Raw genomic sequence first — 17,276 nt, 5'->3', positions numbered from 1 at the left:
AAAGTTTATTTATATATAACAAAATTATACATGAATTAGAATAATTTCTTTGAAACATTAAATATATACAAAATAATTAAAAAAACCTCTATTTAAAAAAACAATCTAAAAAATCAGAGATAAGGTATATACACGTGGGCCTAGGCCAATATATATTTTTATTTAGTATTGGAGCAGATGATATGCTATTTGTCTTAATTTGTTTTTGAAAAATAATAAAAGTAAGCGACGTGATGCCTGTTTTTGCTGATGGTTTTTTGACATAAAAACTCATTTTCAATCTAGTTTTTACCCAAACAACTATAAAACATTTTAAAAACTTTGATAAGCACGTTATGAGATCAAACAACCCAAAGATTCGTCCAAAAACTCAAAATTAACCCGAAATCAAAAACTTTTCGAGCTCATATCTGCCATCTCAGGCAAATTTAAGGGCTAAGAACACCATCTAAGATAAACTTTTCTCATCGAATGAAATCAATTGAAATCAAAATCAACTTTTTTTTGTAACACCCCAATATTTCAAATACATTTATCCTTATTTTCAATAATTAAGTACGTAAAAATCTTGTTAATTTTTTTAACTTGTTCCCATGCTTCGTAACCATTTATATTATTTCAAGGTTCATTTCATTTAATTTAATATATTCAAACTTTAATAAAATTCTGGTAGAGTCTCTTCTGTCTGAATCACTATGCAGTTCTTCTTTTCTTAAGATACATGCATAGCAATTAATATAATTCTCATCTCTCCCAACACAATAATCATTCTTAAAGGTTGGGCCTTAGACCACTGTCAACCTATCACTACTTTAAACATATCACATACATGTTTTAGTCCATAATTATACTCAACAATCACGTATCCTTATACTTTTACACAATTCATCGATCACCACACATGTATCCCTAGGCTTACCCCCAATCCATTATCATTCATTGTCTACATCACCAAATTATACCCCATTTATATACAATATTGCTTACATAGGACTATTATATTATAGTAACATATACATACAAAGAAAAATACAACTCAACTAATATTTGACATCTTACTAAATAAAATTCCAAAAAATTTAATTACACATAAAGATAACTGAATTTTATATAATATAACTATGAAGACCTAACTACTTTACTACTATTACATCAGCAGATGAGAGACAGACCTAAAATATACATGTAAACTCCCGACTACAAATAAGATAATAAATGAATTTAAACCAGAAATAAAATGGGTTAAATTAATATTTAAAAAAATTAAAATTTTTTATTTATGTTAAGAGTGAAAAAGACTTAAACAAGAGAGAAAAGTGATGGAATCTAAGGCAAATTGAAGAACCCAATCACGACAACAAGAGTGTCTAGGAGGGATTCGAATTTTTTTGAATGAAACATAAAAATGGCTTTGGATGGATGACATTATATATATATATATATATATATATATATATATATATATATATATATAGAGAGAGAGAGAGAGAGAGAGAGAGAGAGAGAGAGAACTGCTTGATTGAATAATGTAAAAATGAATGGAATACGTAATTTATGGATGAAAAACAGGACAATTTTATCACTCATCTTTTAAAAGAATTTGGGGTATAAAAACGATGAAATTTAAAATTTATTTCTTCATGGAAGTTATATCCATGGATGTTAAATTTTCAATGGAACTAACCTTGCATAAATTGGAGTTATAAAACTCTGGATATGGGCAAAACTCTGAGAGTTACCAAGTTGAAAAACTATGCTAGACAGTTTTGCCTAATTGTGATATCGAGTAATTTGGTGCATTAAAGATTAAATTAAGTCTCTTTTCCTTCAATATAAATGTAGTCTGGCTATCGAAGAATAAAAGTCACAACTGAAACTATATTTTTATGATTATAATTACAATTTAAATGAGAAACGATATTCTTTAATGAATAGTCTAAATTCACTGAAAATTTGTAAATTTCTACCTTGTTAGAAAAGTTGTTTTTATATGAGACTTGATCTGGTAATGATTATAAGAAAGAAATTTGAATGTGCATATGTGTGCGAGTGAGTTATAAAAACTTACTCTTGTTGAGAAAACAAAGGAAAATAGATAGGAAAAAAAAGTAAAACAAGAATTTAATTGAAAATGAACTTAAATTGATGAAAGTAAACTTAAAATAATATTACATGGAATGAGCATGTAGTAGAAGAATAATGTCGTATACTTGTTGATACAGGAAAGACCACATGAGCTGTACAATAAAAAGTAGGTACCACTCGAGCTCCAACAATATGTATGTGTCATAGACCTTGTCATTTTCTTTCTTAGTCTATCATTGTATTGTGTTAGAAATGTTATATTATATTGTATTTACATTGTGATTTATAGGGAAGGAATTAGTTTCCCGAAGGTAGGATAAATGCCTTATTTAACCAATATCTCTTGTATTGATTTCTATACAAATTTAAGTAAGATTCCATACTATCTCATTGTCCTACTATATATTTACATTTCTACAAATTTTTTCATTTCTGACAAATTAAGTATGCTCTGTGTTTGTTAGAGAATCTTGTCATAAACTTGCATCTTCATTCACATCAGAAACTTATTCTGTTTTCATATCTAGTATATTGGTTGGAATCCTGTGACCAGATCTTTAAATTATTTTTAGATGTAACAACGCCACGTACTGATTTCTCTTGATTTGTTTTTCTTTTGATTTGATTATCCTTTTGGTTTGGGGTGTGTGTGTGTGTGTGTTCAGCCCTATTTCATCACAAATCCATGTTCTTCCTTTTGTTTTGTTTCATTTTTTTGTAATCTCATTTTAACCCTTCATAATTCACTTCATGTAATACATTTAGTTACACATTCCATGTCAATTTAAATTAACGAATTTAATCTCCCCCCTAGCGTAGTGTTGATTGAATCCCACCATAAAATAAACATAAGATTTTTCTTCAAAGCTTATCACAGTTGACACATTATCCAATCATTTTATACTTATTCTAATTAAATTCATAAGAACTTCATCAATTAAATCAAGTTCCCTAAAACTCCTTTTATGGTTGGCCCAATATACCCAAATTTCTTAGGTTTCTTCTTTCACTTTGTTCCACTTCCTTCATTTCATTCATTTACCCTCAATTCTTTTATAATCCATTTAGCTCTTAACACTTATATACATAAAGTTTCTTTTAATATAAAATTAAATTTTCATTGTTCTTCTCATGCAAGAACATACAATTTATTCATGCAATTAAAACTCAGTTTATCATCCTTTTGCATTTATACATCTTACACAAACACATATTATCATGCATTTTAAACCAAAATCACATTCCTCCTCCTTACCCTAATTTGGCCAACCCTATAGTTATAGTTTTCCCTTAGATTTATTTTAAATTTTGTTCATAATTCCTCTAGTTTATACCCTTTAATTGTTAATCTAACTCATTTTCTAAACACCCCTCAATAACCCTAAAATTAAAATTTTTAGGGGTTTTCATCTCTTCCATTAATTACCATTAATAACTTGAATTAAATAGCAAGAACCATCTTACCCAATGACTTTGAATTCAATTTAAAGGCCCTCTTAATAATTTCTTCTTCTTCTTCCTCATTGAGATTTTCTTGCTTCTTTCACTACTCTCCTACTATCCAAACCATCACCCTCTCCCTCAAAATCATTTGTGTTTTGTTATTTTTCTTCTTCACACACAATCTCTTCTCAATCTCTTTAGATGGATATGTAATTGGGTTGAAGTGAGAAGATGAGAAGAACTAATTTCTTCTTTCCTATTCTGCTGCTATTAGCCCTGAGAAAAGGAAAAGAGGGTAATTATTTTATCCTTTTACCCTTACTTAATCCCTCACTTATTCACTTGTTATAATCTACCCGGTTAACACTGTTTTGCAAGGTCTTCCTGACCTCGGATTTTCTTGAAATTTTAACCCAAGACAAAACAGTACATCTATAGATTTCTTGTAAAATTTAAGCCCGATCCAATAATCATATATGTTCAATATTGTAAGACTAGATAGTCAGTGATTTTACGCTTAAAAAATTTGAATTTTTACACATTGTTTTATTTATTTAAATCACCATGAAATTTTCCTTAATTCAATTTGACCTATTTTATTTCCAAAATTAAGTTTTCAAATTTTACTAACTCGAAAAATAATAATTTTAAACAGGAGTTTACACTAGGAGTCATGCACACATTATTTTTCTAAGCACACACAACTTTTTCTATGTAGAGTAGGTACTTTTTTCTAAGCCACTTGTAACACCACTTGGCATATTGGCATATCTTCTATGCCTACTCTTTATAGATAGCTAACCAATATCTTTACCAATGGCAGACATTGCACACACCTCAAAGGTTTCACCATACCATACCACACTACACCATACCACCATGACTAGCTAATGACTTTTTTCCTATACTTATGGATAACACTGACAAGCACATCAGTTTCTCTACCAATAATATATATAATACGTCTCTTTCTATATTAAAAAAAAAAGATTTGTGTATAAATATACCTAGTCCCCATAAAAAACCTAGACCTCATCCTTGGCCATAAAGAACTATAGATAGCTATAAAAAGTTAGGCAATTGGAAGCATTAGCCATGTAAAGATAATAGACCATGCCACACAAGTTCTAACCACATAAAAGTTGGAGAATTCATAACAAGAGCTGGCCAGGCTATATAATTTTGAGTCAATACATGCATAGGCTATACCAATACATGTAACCCCTACAATTTCATTTTATTTTTCTCTTTTTATACATTTTTCTATCCTTATGCATTTATTAATTTAAGCATCGAAGAGTCCTTTATTCTTTAGTGAACTTGTTTTTTAGTCAAATGTTTAGCCATCTAGTCAGGCCTATCTATTTGGGTCAACCCATCACTTCATTAACCCTTGAAGTAGGTATAAAAATCCTATTTTTTTCTTTTAATTTTTTTTCATGATTTCATTAGTGATGTTGTCTATAAGAGGCTCAATAAAAACTAGTTCATTCTCTTTCACCCATTTTACTTTTTCAGGATTGATGAAACTCGTGGATAAAAAAGAGCAACTAATCTCCCTACTATAAAAACTTCTACTCCTCTATCTCTTTAACAACTCTTCTATCAAGTACAAGTACACAATAATGTTGTTCTAACCACATAAGTAAAGCTTTACATATTTTTATTTCATTAATAGTAAATACAACATACAACTCTATTATATGCACCAAATGCATAAAGACAACTTTAGTTCCATAAAGGAATGGGACAATAACATGCAAAGTGTCCATAATACTCTAACTCTCTAAAAAAGCCATCTCGCAATGAAGAGCACTCCTCTACAGATCCCAGCCATATGAATGATTATCTCCATTAATCCTTTTCTAACTCTCACTTGCATGCTCCCTTATTAAAAAGAACTAAACACGTGATGAGATTAATGACTATATAACCTTCTAAGAATGAACATCATTCCCACCAAGTAGGAGACTCTCTACTTTATCATTGAGTGTTACACACTCACCTCTCCAAATAAGATGTATGTGTGAAGGCCAACTTGGATAATTATAACAGTCTTACAGATCCTAGAGAGCATATCCAAAATGCCAAAAGTATCATAGAACTTATAACACAAAAGAGTGATGTTACATACAAGGTTTTCCTAATGACATTTTACAGATATGATAGGGTGTGGTATTATCGCATTGAACCCGACTTTATCCCTGGTCTTCATGATTTATATGTTAAGCTCATCTTTTATTTCAACATTAGCATTCTAGCAAAGAAGAGCATAGTTAATCTCTTTATCATCACCTAATAAAAAGATGAAAGTATCATAGTTTATCTCTAGAGATTCAATAAGAAAATGTTAAACGTGGAAAATCTACTTGAACCAATTTCCATTAAGGCTTTTGTTAGTGGACTCTATAACTACTCATTACAAGAACACTTATGTACTCTCTCTAACAGAACTCTTTTTAATGTAAAATAGGCGATACAGAACAATATTCTAGTAGAAGAAATAAGTGTCACTACATAGAGACACCCCTATTTTCAAATAGTTGAATCTCTACATCGCCATCAATCTCCTACTAGGGCATCATCCAAGAGGAGCATTTAAGGACCTATTCATGATTGCTTGACATTTCTTGAGCCCTTAACTACACCTTTTACCACTACATGTTCTGAGGTATTTGCTGACATTTAGGGAAAGGACGTTGTGTGATATCTACCTTTAATGAAGAGAGACACAAACATAAAAAATCCTAATAAATTTTATCACTTTCACCATAACCATTTTCGTGACGTACAAGGCATCGAATAGCAAAACAGCCTCTTGGATTGAGAGGGTTTTGGGTTGAATCATAAAATTATGATTTGAGGGAGTCTTCACCTAGTATCATGTCATTAGAAAACCTATTAGCTTACGAGAGTCTGGGTAAGGAGACTAGTTGTGCAAGGGGAAGACGCATCACCCCTAGTGCACCATACCTAAGGTAAGCTGCATTGTTGATTGATTATTATTCTAAGTTATGTTTTTTTTCATTGGTCTCATATAAGGTTCAAGGCAGATCCTTCATGAGAAAATCTTTATCTTATCAAGTTAAATCCTAATTGTTCTCCAGCTCAAATTTTAGCATCGCTTTTATTTCCTAGATAAAGTTAATTCCTAACATTTATTACTATAAATTCATTTAATTTAATACCATAAGTATGCATTTGTAAAACTTATACCCCGAATAATAATTAAATTAATTAATTTTTATGGTATTTTTGAAATTTTAGTCAAATCCTAATAGATAAACATAAATTGGTTCTGATATCCATTTTGTACTTTTAAAATATGATAAAAATATGATTTTATCTTTTTTAGAAAATATACATGAGAAAATTTTAAAATTTGACCGTATTCACAAAAAAAAACATATTTATTTGTATTTTTTAACTGAGAATTTTTTTTTCTAAAAATTTAGGGAAAATTAGGTATTTTTAATATTAGATCAGTATCTTACAGTGTAAATTTACAGCCCGATATTAAATAAAATTATTTTAAAAACACTTGGGGGACCGGCAAATAATTGCAAAATGATCTTTGAAACTTTGAGAACTTATTAAAATTAGACTAAGATCATGTTCGACAAAATAAAAAATAAAAGAAAAAGAAATACAAAGCTTGTAATTTTTCTTGGAGTGCTTTTGCCAAACAAACTTGAGGACCCAAAAATTGCAATTTTTTTTTCTTTAGCAAGTTTTGGCCTTACCAAACAAAGCCTTAGGGGAAAAAAAAAACCCAACATTAGTTGCATGTGACCCAAAGTTGAGAAACTCAAAATTCATTTTTCATTATGTCAGCAATCCAACAATAAAGGCTTATAACTTGCAAAGGTATATAGATTAATTATTCAAAAGAAATGGCGCAAAATCTTCACCTTTATCTTACTAGAAACTAAACCTGGGCATTTTAAACTATCTTTAGCCCATCTTTAAAAAACTATAGACCACTAAATGCAATTTTTTTATTTGAAAATATAATAGTAATTATGGATGAAAATATTTTTTTATTTAAAAATATATTAAAAAAAATAAAATTTTTTGTTAATATTAACATATTAAAATAATTTTTTAAAAAATAAATTTTAATTTTAAATAAAAAAATTCAAATAAAGATAACGTGCACCATGCAAGTTTAGTCTTTATAGAACAACACGGTACGCATATTAATTATTCCAGTTCTTCAGGTTTCAAAATTGGTAGGACCAAATTTTGTCAAGGGATCATTGAACGCAAACATGAGAATGGGACGAAAGTATTAATAAAAGGAAAACATATACCCGTGCTAAAAATTTCATATAGAAGAGGGATGCATGATTTATTATCAAGGCCCTGCATCCCAATTTTAAAAGTTATTTTCTTTCTTTACTGGTTCAGAGTTCTCGGTTTTTTCCATTTTCATAGCAAAAAAACTGACTCAAACTGAATCGAACTGGTTTGGTTTAAATTAATTTTTGGTTTGGTTCTGGTTAAATTTTTTAAAAATTAAAATAACTTCTAGTTTAGTTAAATTTTTTAGCCCGAACTAAATCGAACCGAATCATGAGCCCTCCTACTACGTGCACTTTTTTTTCTATGTAGGTAAGGTACTATTTTTTAAACCAATTGTAATACTACTTAGGGTGTTGGCATGTATTCTATACTTACTCTATAGATTGCTAGCAAATGTCTTTATCAATAGAAAGCATGACACACACCTTAAAGACTTGCCTATAACATATCACCATTACTAACCAATGGTTTTCTCTTATATTAAAAGCATGGATAACACTAATAAGATCTATGTAAATAAATATATCTGATCACAAGAAAATTTTAGATCCTATCCTTAGCCACACATAGCAATGGATAGCCATAAAAAGCTAGGTCAATGGAAACATTGGCCATGCAAAGATACTAGACCATGTCATATAAGTTCTAGCCACATATAAGCCTGAGCATTCACCACCATAGTTAGGTTAGACTATACAATTTATAGCCAACACATGCATAAGCTATACCTAGATATGCACTCCTTACAACTTTATTTTATTTTTCTCTTCATATATATTATTTTATCCTCCTATATTTATTGACTTAAACATCATAAAATCCTTTATTCTTTAATAGCCTTGGTTTTTCAAGCAAAACTCTAGCCAACTCTAGCCACCTGGTCATGACCATCAACTAGAGGTTAATCCATAACTCCATCAAGCAATGATGTAGCCGTATAAAACTTAATTTATATCTTAAATTTTTTTCATGACTTCATCAAATGTTATTAATGTTTTGATTAACCTTTTCAACCATTATAATAGACTTTTAGTATTTTAAAGCTTGTTTAAGGCAAATTAAAAAAAAAACCTTTTAATACCATATAAAGAAAAGTAGTGATTATTATTTATCTTCTATACTTATAATAACAAATAGTATTTGTACATTTATATACAAATAATGTGTAACTTAATAAGAAAATGAAGTAAAACTAATATGTAATTGATGAAGATTCAAAAACTTCATAGATGATTGGGCTTCTCACTACTAACGATGGGTTGATGAAAAGAAGTTTAAATTAGAAAGTTAAGAGATTCATATACATCAAGATATTTGATCTCGTAACATAGGCTATAAAGCTTGTTGTGTTTAATAACTTTGTTTTTATATAAAAAAAGTTAATGTATAATTTTAGTTGTATACTAGATAATTGTATCGTGCTATGCTACAAGTCAGATCAAGTTTTTTAATATTAAAAAAATCCAAGCGTTGCTAATATTTTTCTAATAAAAAATATTTTAATTATGAAATCAAAATATGATGTATATTGGATGATATCTTTTTAAATATTGATATGATGATATATTGGATGACATTGTTTTTCAAATATTGAGATGACATAATATTGAATTGACCATAGTTATCATGTCAAATCTATGATCGAGGTCATGAGACCGTGATAAATCTATAGAACACAAAATAAATAAATTATGAAGGCTAATTTCTAATCAATTAAATATTAAATGATGAAATTGAAAAAAAAAATAACAAAAAAATCACCCAAGTAAACTCAGGTTAAGATGTCAAACTCACGACCTGGGTAATGAGATCGGGATAACCCTATAGAAAGCAAATAAAAAATAATAATTAAGAAGCCTAATTTTCAACTAACCTAATATTGAAGGAAAAATTGAAAAATAAATCAATTAAAAAAATATCAAAAAAGAAAAATAACTCAAGTCAACTCTGTCTAACCTATTAAACTTGCAACTTAGGTTATAAGACCAAGATAAATTTATAAAAATAAAATTAAAAAAATTATAAATATCAATTTCCAACAAATCTAACATTGAAGGTTGAAATTGAGGAAAAGAAAAAATTAAATCCATGAGACCAAGATAATTTCATAAAAAAAAAACAAATTGAAAAAAATTATAAAGCTTAATTCCCAAATTACTAATCTTGAGTGCTAAAATTAAAAAAAAAAACCTAAATAAAAAAGCAGAAGATTGAGTTATTTGAGGGTGAAATTGAAAAAAAAATAAATTAAAAAAGGATCCAATTATAAAAAGGTCAATTTACAAAACCCGAGACCTAAATCATGAGATATAATTAACCCCATAAAAAAATGAAAACAAAATGAATCCAAATTAAAAAAAAAATCAATTATAAAAGAACCTAAAATGAATAGAGTCAACATGCAAACTCCACAACTCGAGTCATGAGATCAAAATAATTTCATAAAAAGCAAATCAGAAAAAGTTATAAAGTTCAATTTCCAATCAAACTCAATATGAAAGGATGAAATAAAAAAATCAATTAAAAAAAGAGAAAAAAAAAAGACTAGAGTCAACTCAGGTTAACCAAAATCAATTAAACATGTGATCTCAGTCATAAAATTAAGATAAATTTATAGAAAGCAAATCGAGAAAGATTACAAAGCCCCACTTCTAACAATATAATGTTGAAGGTTAAAATTAACGGGGGAAAAATTTAATCCATAAAACTGATATATAACCCAACAAAAAAAAAATAAAACAAATCAAGAGGTACAATTCCCAAAACAATCTAATATTAAAGAATGAAACTAGAAAAAAAAAGAGTTATTGAAGGTTAAAATTAAAAAGAAAAATTCTATAAAAAAGCAAAAACAAAAAACACAAAATACTATTATTGTAGATATATTATAGTAGATAGTATTTTATGAGTTTGGTTATAGTAATTTAGCCTCACCATTTAGTTTTTTTGGTTAAATAGCTAAATACTCATGCTACATTCCGGGTAGGATTCTAATTATTTTTTAATATATGAGAAGAGTGTATAGGTATTGTGAGTGTATTTTTTGCTATTATAAAAAAAAGTTAATCCAGAATTGAAAAATTGATTATGCATTTAATAAAATTATTTAAAAATATATGAATAAAAAAATTATTAATGTTAATTAAAGATTAAAATGAGAAACTGATCTTTCTTGTAAGAAATAGAAGATTGCACATGCAAATATTTTATCTCATGTCTTGTGATGCTCTTTGAATTTATTTATTTTATAATATAGAAATAAAAATATATTTTTATGAGAAAATTAATTATTTAAATTATGTAGAAAAAAATATAAATTTGTACTCTAAATTCTTATTTTATTATCAATGTATTTTTTAACAAAAAATGTCTTTATTTTTAGATATGTGATTTATTGCATAAAATTAAATCCAATTAAAATAATTTTTTTAATAAAATCTTAATGATTTGAAATAAAAACAAATATGTCTCTTTAATCAAAATCACTTTCTCTATTCATGCATTCATTTTTTTATAACAAAAACATATCTTTTATATGAGAAACATTTTTTTTTAAATAAAACCTTATCATAATCATAATAACAAGATTTAATATAAAACAAATAATGAATTGATACTTTTAATGTTAATATATTAAAAAGTATAAGAATAAATTTGAGGAAAAACTATATAAAACTATATAATAAAATAGATATTTTATTTGCGTTGAATATTTTGGAAACTTATATATATTAGGTTTATATATAATTATTCAGAAAGAAATTGTCAATATTACCATAAGAAATGCTAATATTTTTTGAAAATAATATCATAATCTATAGTTATTTAAACATCATTGTATAAATTTATTTAAAAAAAAACTTTATTTGTAAAATGGAAAAAAATTAAAATTAAAAATTAAAAGAACATTAAAAGAAAGGCAAACAATCCTTGAATTTTTTTTTATTTACAAGGTGAATAGACAATGTATTGTTTGCTAGGTGGATAATGTTTCATCCATTTACAACTCTTTTTAGTTGCTAAATAAGAGTTTAAGTTTTTGGATTTTAAAAACTTAATTTTTAATATTTTTGAACACAAAAACTTGAAAAAAATTAATCATGTGTACATTTAAAAACCCATTTATAACCTAAAAACCCATTATAATCAACTTAAAAACTTATAATTAAATCAAATAATTTTTTTTTACAAGTTTTCATCTATGTTTTTTTTAATATAATTAAAAATAGAAACCATTTTCATAGAATTATCTTCTTGAAAATAAACAAATAAACACCAAAATCATTATTTTTTTATATGAAATATAAAAAAATAAATAAAACTTAAGGGATCAAATTGAATTTTTATATGCTTTTATGGAAAAAAAGATTCTCTTTCTTTTTTTATGGTTATTTTAATTTTTTATCTCTCAATTTATTGTTTAACAAAAAGTTAAACCTGTATATTATAAAATTGTTATTTATTAAACATCAAAACAAATAAAACATGAAAATATAAAAACAAACATACTATTTATATATGTTCAAAAAAACGTTTTTTAAATTTTTTTCAATTTAAATTATTTTTTATATAATTTTATTATATTTTAATATACTAATATTAAAAATAAATTTTACAAAATAAAAATTTTCAAACAAAAATTTAAAAAATAATAATGAATAAAGTGGTATATATTTATTTCAGTTCTGTCGTTTCACGAAAGGAAAAGGAAAGATAAATAAAGACTCTGATAAAAGCCCGGCGTTGTCTAGTCAACTCTCCAGTCTTTGAATGCAAAAGGCACAAAATATTTCTCCATGACGGTCGTGGCGGTCGCCGTGACGGGAAGCGAAGGCGTTGGAGGAAGAGGAAGCAGACGGGCTGTTCGATGGGCGGCGGAGAATTTATCGGCGAAGGCGAAGCGTTTGACTTTAGTCCACATCGTGCCTCGGATCACTTGTATACCCAGTCCATGTAAGAATGAATCTCTTATGATTCCCTTTGCTTGTTGCAGCAAAATCAAAGCTTGAGGTACTGTATTGTGCTGTACTGAATTGGATGTTATCACAGGTGGAGGAGATGGTATAGTAATTGAGGAACTTGACGAGAATGTGGTGGCACTGTACTTAGATGAAATGAAAATGAAATTAGAAGATGATATCTTTTTACCATTTAAGAAGTTATGCAAAAGTAGAGTGGAGAAGGTGAAATGGGTTTTGATTTTTTCTTTGTTTTTGATATTTGTTTTTGGGGTATTGAATAGTAATGCTTTTCAGGTGGAAACTGTGGTGATAGAAGACGACAATCCTGCAACTGGGCTTTTAAGATACGTGCGTGAGTCTGGGATTGATAGTTTAGTATTGGGGTCTTGTTCTTCAAATTGCTTTTTGAGGTATGTTTATTTTCTTGTTCTTCAAATTGCTTTTTGAGGTATGTTTATTTTCTTGTTTTTGTATTGCATCTAGCTGCTGCATATTTTTTTAAAAAAATGTTGTCAGTTGTTTCATGAACATTATTATATATCTTGACCTTGTGTTGTGCATATGATAATTGTTTGTGTCAACTTTCAATTTATTTTCCAGACTTTACTGTTTGATTTGAATTATATCATAAACAAATCTGTCACCTCTGCTTCCGTTAATCCCATCACCTTCTCTTAGGAAGCTAAAGGGACCAGGGGTACCCACAACCGTGCTAAAGTGTGCTCCTGAAACGTGTAATGTTCATGTTGTATCTAGACGGAAAATCATCTCAATATCAGCTACTAGCTCAGCCTCTATCGGTAAGTCACAGCTGTGCTTGTAGTCATTAGGTACTTTTGCTGAGCCCCCCCCCCTCCCCCCCAGAGACTACCTCTAGGCACTGGTATTTACTCGCTGATTATAAGAAAAGTTCTGGCCACGTAAATAGACAAATTTCTGAGCCTTATTCTTCTTCGGTAGATTCCAAAGTTGAAGGAACCTTTGAATCATCGTCAGTGACAAACCTCAGTCACCTAGATCCGCACATGGGTCTGTCTATGACTCTGGATGTGGGAAGCTGCAATTCCCTAGCTTCTAGAGAATCTGACCAGGTGACTTGCTTTTTTTATTAATGTCACATGTTCCTTTGCAGAAATATATCCAAGTGAAAAGGTTCATGTTCGAGCATTTTTATTTGAAATTTTTTTCTTTTGCAATCATGTGCAGGCTGAAGTAGAACAACTACAGCTAGAATTACAAAACACCATTATGATGTACAAAAGAGCTTGTGAAGAGCTTGTTCATACTCAGAACAAGGTTATTCTGATCATTGCATGCAACTTTATATTTCTTCCTACATAACTGACTTTTTAATGTGCGGTGGATTTTCTTGTTCTTTGTTTCCCCTTCATGATACTTGAATGAAAAAGCATTAAAGGGAAAGGAAAGTTAATCTTTCACTGTAATTTTTTTTTCTTTGATGATATTCAAGAATAAACTCTATGTAAATATACATATGGCATCAATTTTAGAATTCTGAATTTTATGCTCACAAATTCTTCTAATTAAATAAAAATGTGGTGGGGGAGGAAAAATGCGAGGAAGGGCTTCTGAAAGGAAGTTATAGCTTTATCTCCAGGACCTCTGTTAATGTTTCTTTTTGTAGGTCCAATTACTTTCTTTGGAGTGCCTTGAGGAGGAAAATAAAGTGAATGCTGCCTTAGAAAGAGAAGAAACTTTGAAGAGAATTGCTGCTGAAGAGAAAGCAAGGTATTTGCAAGCCATAGAGGAGGTTGAGGAAGCAAAAGATTTGCTTGCTAAAGAAGCTAATGGAAGACAGATAGCAGAGCGTAATGCCCTCAATGAGTCCTTAGAGAAACAGAAAATTGTAGATGCAGTCTTCTCGAATGACAGAAGGTATAAAAGGTACACTAAGGATGAGATAGAGCTAGCAACAGGTTTCTTCTCTGACAGCAATGTTATTGGTGAAGGAAGTTATGGAAAAGTTTACAAATGCAATCTTGATCATACCCCGGTAGCTGTTAAGGTTTTCTGTCCTGATGCAGTTAACAAAAAACAGGAGTTCTTGAGAGAGGTAACATTATAGTTTTTATGACTTCAATTTCAATGGGTTTGCAATTTGGTTTCTGGCTTCTTCCATTACAGTTTTTGTAGCTAGCTTCTGCTGCAGAAATGGAAAATATTCATTTTGAAGAATAACTGCCTTTATAGATTTGTTCTGGAACTTGCACAGGAATTCAAAATATTCACTTTGCTCACAATCCCAAATTATTTGCATAATTTTGGTCCTATACAAAGACTTCGTTTATGAATTTGTCATGAATACCATATTAGATGAACTTTCAAAGATTTTCCCCCTACAATTTTGGAGGGGAAGACATCTTTAGGTGTCTTTGCTTTCATTGGGCATGACACTTCCAATCAAATGCCAAAATGTGAATTATTGCTGGTGGTGAATATTTCACCAGGTCTCAAATTGTTGCTGCAATCATGGCATAAACATTGTTTTCCACTGGTTCTTTGTAGGTTGAAGTTCTAACGCAGTTGCACCACCCACACCTGGTTCTGCTAGTTGGAGCCTGCCCTGATAATGGTTGCCTGGCCTATGAATACTTGGAAAATGGAAGCCTGGAGGAGAGTATTTTCTGCCGAAATGGAAAACAATCTCTTCCATGGTTTGTTCGGTTCCGTATAGTTTTTGAAGTAGCCTGTGGGCTTGCATTCTTGCACAACTCAAAGCCAGATCCTATTGTCCATAGGGATCTTAAACCGGGTAATATCTTGTTAGACAGAAATTATGTGAGCAAAATTGGAGATGTTGGGCTGGCTAAACTCATTTCAGATGTTGTGCCAGACAACATGACAGAGTACCGAGATTCTATTCTTGCCGGTACTCTCAACTACATGGATCCTGAGTATCAGAGAACTGGGACTGTCCGACCCAAATCGGATTTATATGCTTTTGGAGTTACAGTTCTCCAAGTGTTAACAGCTCGCCCTCCCGGTGGACTTATATTAACTGTTGAAAATGCTATCATGAATGGCTCATTTACTGACATTTTAGACAAGTCAGTTAAAGATTGGCCACTTGCTGAGACAGAGGAACTGGCAAAAATTGCGCTGAAGTGCTCTAGCCTCAGGTGCAGGGACAGACCAGATCTTGATGCAGAAGTTCTGCCGGTTCTCAGAAGACTTGTTGATGTTGCAGCTGCTAGTGTTGAGGTGGAAAGAGGCAATATTTATGCACCAAGCCACTACTTCTGTCCAATTCTTCAGGTAAGAAGTCATACACATTCAATTATGAAAAGTGTTCTATAATAGTATGGGTCTCATTTGTTTCTCTTCGTGAACGGATCTTGCTTAATGCAGGACTTAATGGATGATCCATACATTGCTGCTGATGGTTTCACGTATGAGCACAGAGCAATCAAGGCTTGGCTTGATAGACACAATATATCACCAGTGACAAAGCTGAGGTTCCAGCATTCTATCTTAACTCCAAACCACACTTTACGTTCAGCCATACAGGAGTGGAGATCACGTGTGATTATGCAAGTGCCCTAAAGATAATTGAATTATATGTTTACATAACAAAAACTACAAGATGTCAAAGCTTCCCTTGTTGCTTTGCTTTCCATCATGTTGAAATAACAACAAAATTGTGCAGCTGAATTAGATGTGGTTATTGTCGATAGTAGGTTGAAGGAAAAATTACTTGTGCTTCGATAGATCAGAAAATTCGACCAAAATTCTTATAGACGAAAAATTTCGTGATTCTTTTTTTTGTTTTTTTTTTGTGCGCCGAAGGGTCTATATTATTAAAACTACTTATTTGACTTGTTATTCATTACAGTTTGGATCAAAAGTTATTTTGAGGAAAAAGATAAATGTGCAGTCATTTTAATATATATAAAAAATATAATTGTGCATATGTTTAATTAAATAAAGCATGAATTATATATTTAATTAAATCATTTAGGAATCATATGTTTAACTAAATTAGAAATTTGAGATGCATTTATATAAATTAAGATGTCTAATCTCTTATCATGGTCTATGGACTTATGGTTTCATAACTTTATTTTTTAAAATCAATTTTTTATTTAATTAAATCATTAGGAAAGTAATTGAATAAAATTAAAAAATATATATTACGTAAGTTTGCATAAAAACAACGTTAGATAATACTAGAAAATTCCATAATCTTATTCAAAAACCTAACAAAAAATTAAACAATATTTTATTAAAAAAATATCACAAAACATTTTTAAGTAATTTCAATTAAATTTGAATACTCATCAAGTCAAGCATACCACACATATATTTAATTAATCTAAGTTTAAACCAAAAAAATAAAAAAAAAAAGAGAGGATAAATGTTAAAAAAGTGGCAAGCATTTGAGCTTGGGTGGCCTAGCAAGCCCGAACTAGTAAAAAAAAAAAATTATGTCCACATGCTTGACTTTTTATTTATTTATTTAAT

At 29.5% G+C, this 17,276-nt stretch overlaps 1 protein-coding gene across 2 annotated transcripts; it reads left to right on the top strand.

The window, feature by feature from the left end:
• Positions 1 to 12,530: 12,530 nt before the first annotated feature.
• Positions 12,531 to 16,571, top strand: LOC7484654 (U-box domain-containing protein 34). Of its 2 annotated transcripts, XM_024603184.2 has the most exons (10): positions 12,531 to 12,786; positions 12,883 to 13,016; positions 13,089 to 13,204; positions 13,473 to 13,594; positions 13,755 to 13,885; positions 14,001 to 14,090; positions 14,440 to 14,690; positions 14,769 to 14,868; positions 15,321 to 16,070; positions 16,164 to 16,571. In XM_024603184.2, the coding sequence occupies exons 1-10, from the start codon at positions 12,630 to 12,632 to the stop codon at positions 16,356 to 16,358; spliced, it is 2,046 nt and encodes a 681-aa protein (XP_024458952.1). In that variant the 5' UTR covers positions 12,531 to 12,629; the 3' UTR covers positions 16,359 to 16,571. The 2 variants fall into 2 exon arrangements, with proteins under 2 accessions (XP_024458952.1, XP_002309208.2); XM_002309172.4 differs by having other exon boundaries at positions 12,532 to 12,786; positions 14,440 to 14,868.
• The last annotated feature ends 705 nt before the right edge of the window (positions 16,572 to 17,276 follow it).

The sequence above is a fragment of the Populus trichocarpa genome, chromosome 6, assembly GCF_000002775.5.
Source record: "Populus trichocarpa isolate Nisqually-1 chromosome 6, P.trichocarpa_v4.1, whole genome shotgun sequence".
Taxonomy (NCBI): domain Eukaryota; kingdom Viridiplantae; phylum Streptophyta; class Magnoliopsida; order Malpighiales; family Salicaceae; genus Populus; species Populus trichocarpa.
Note: the sequence above shows the minus strand (reverse complement) of the source record. Positions and strands in the feature narration are given on the sequence as shown.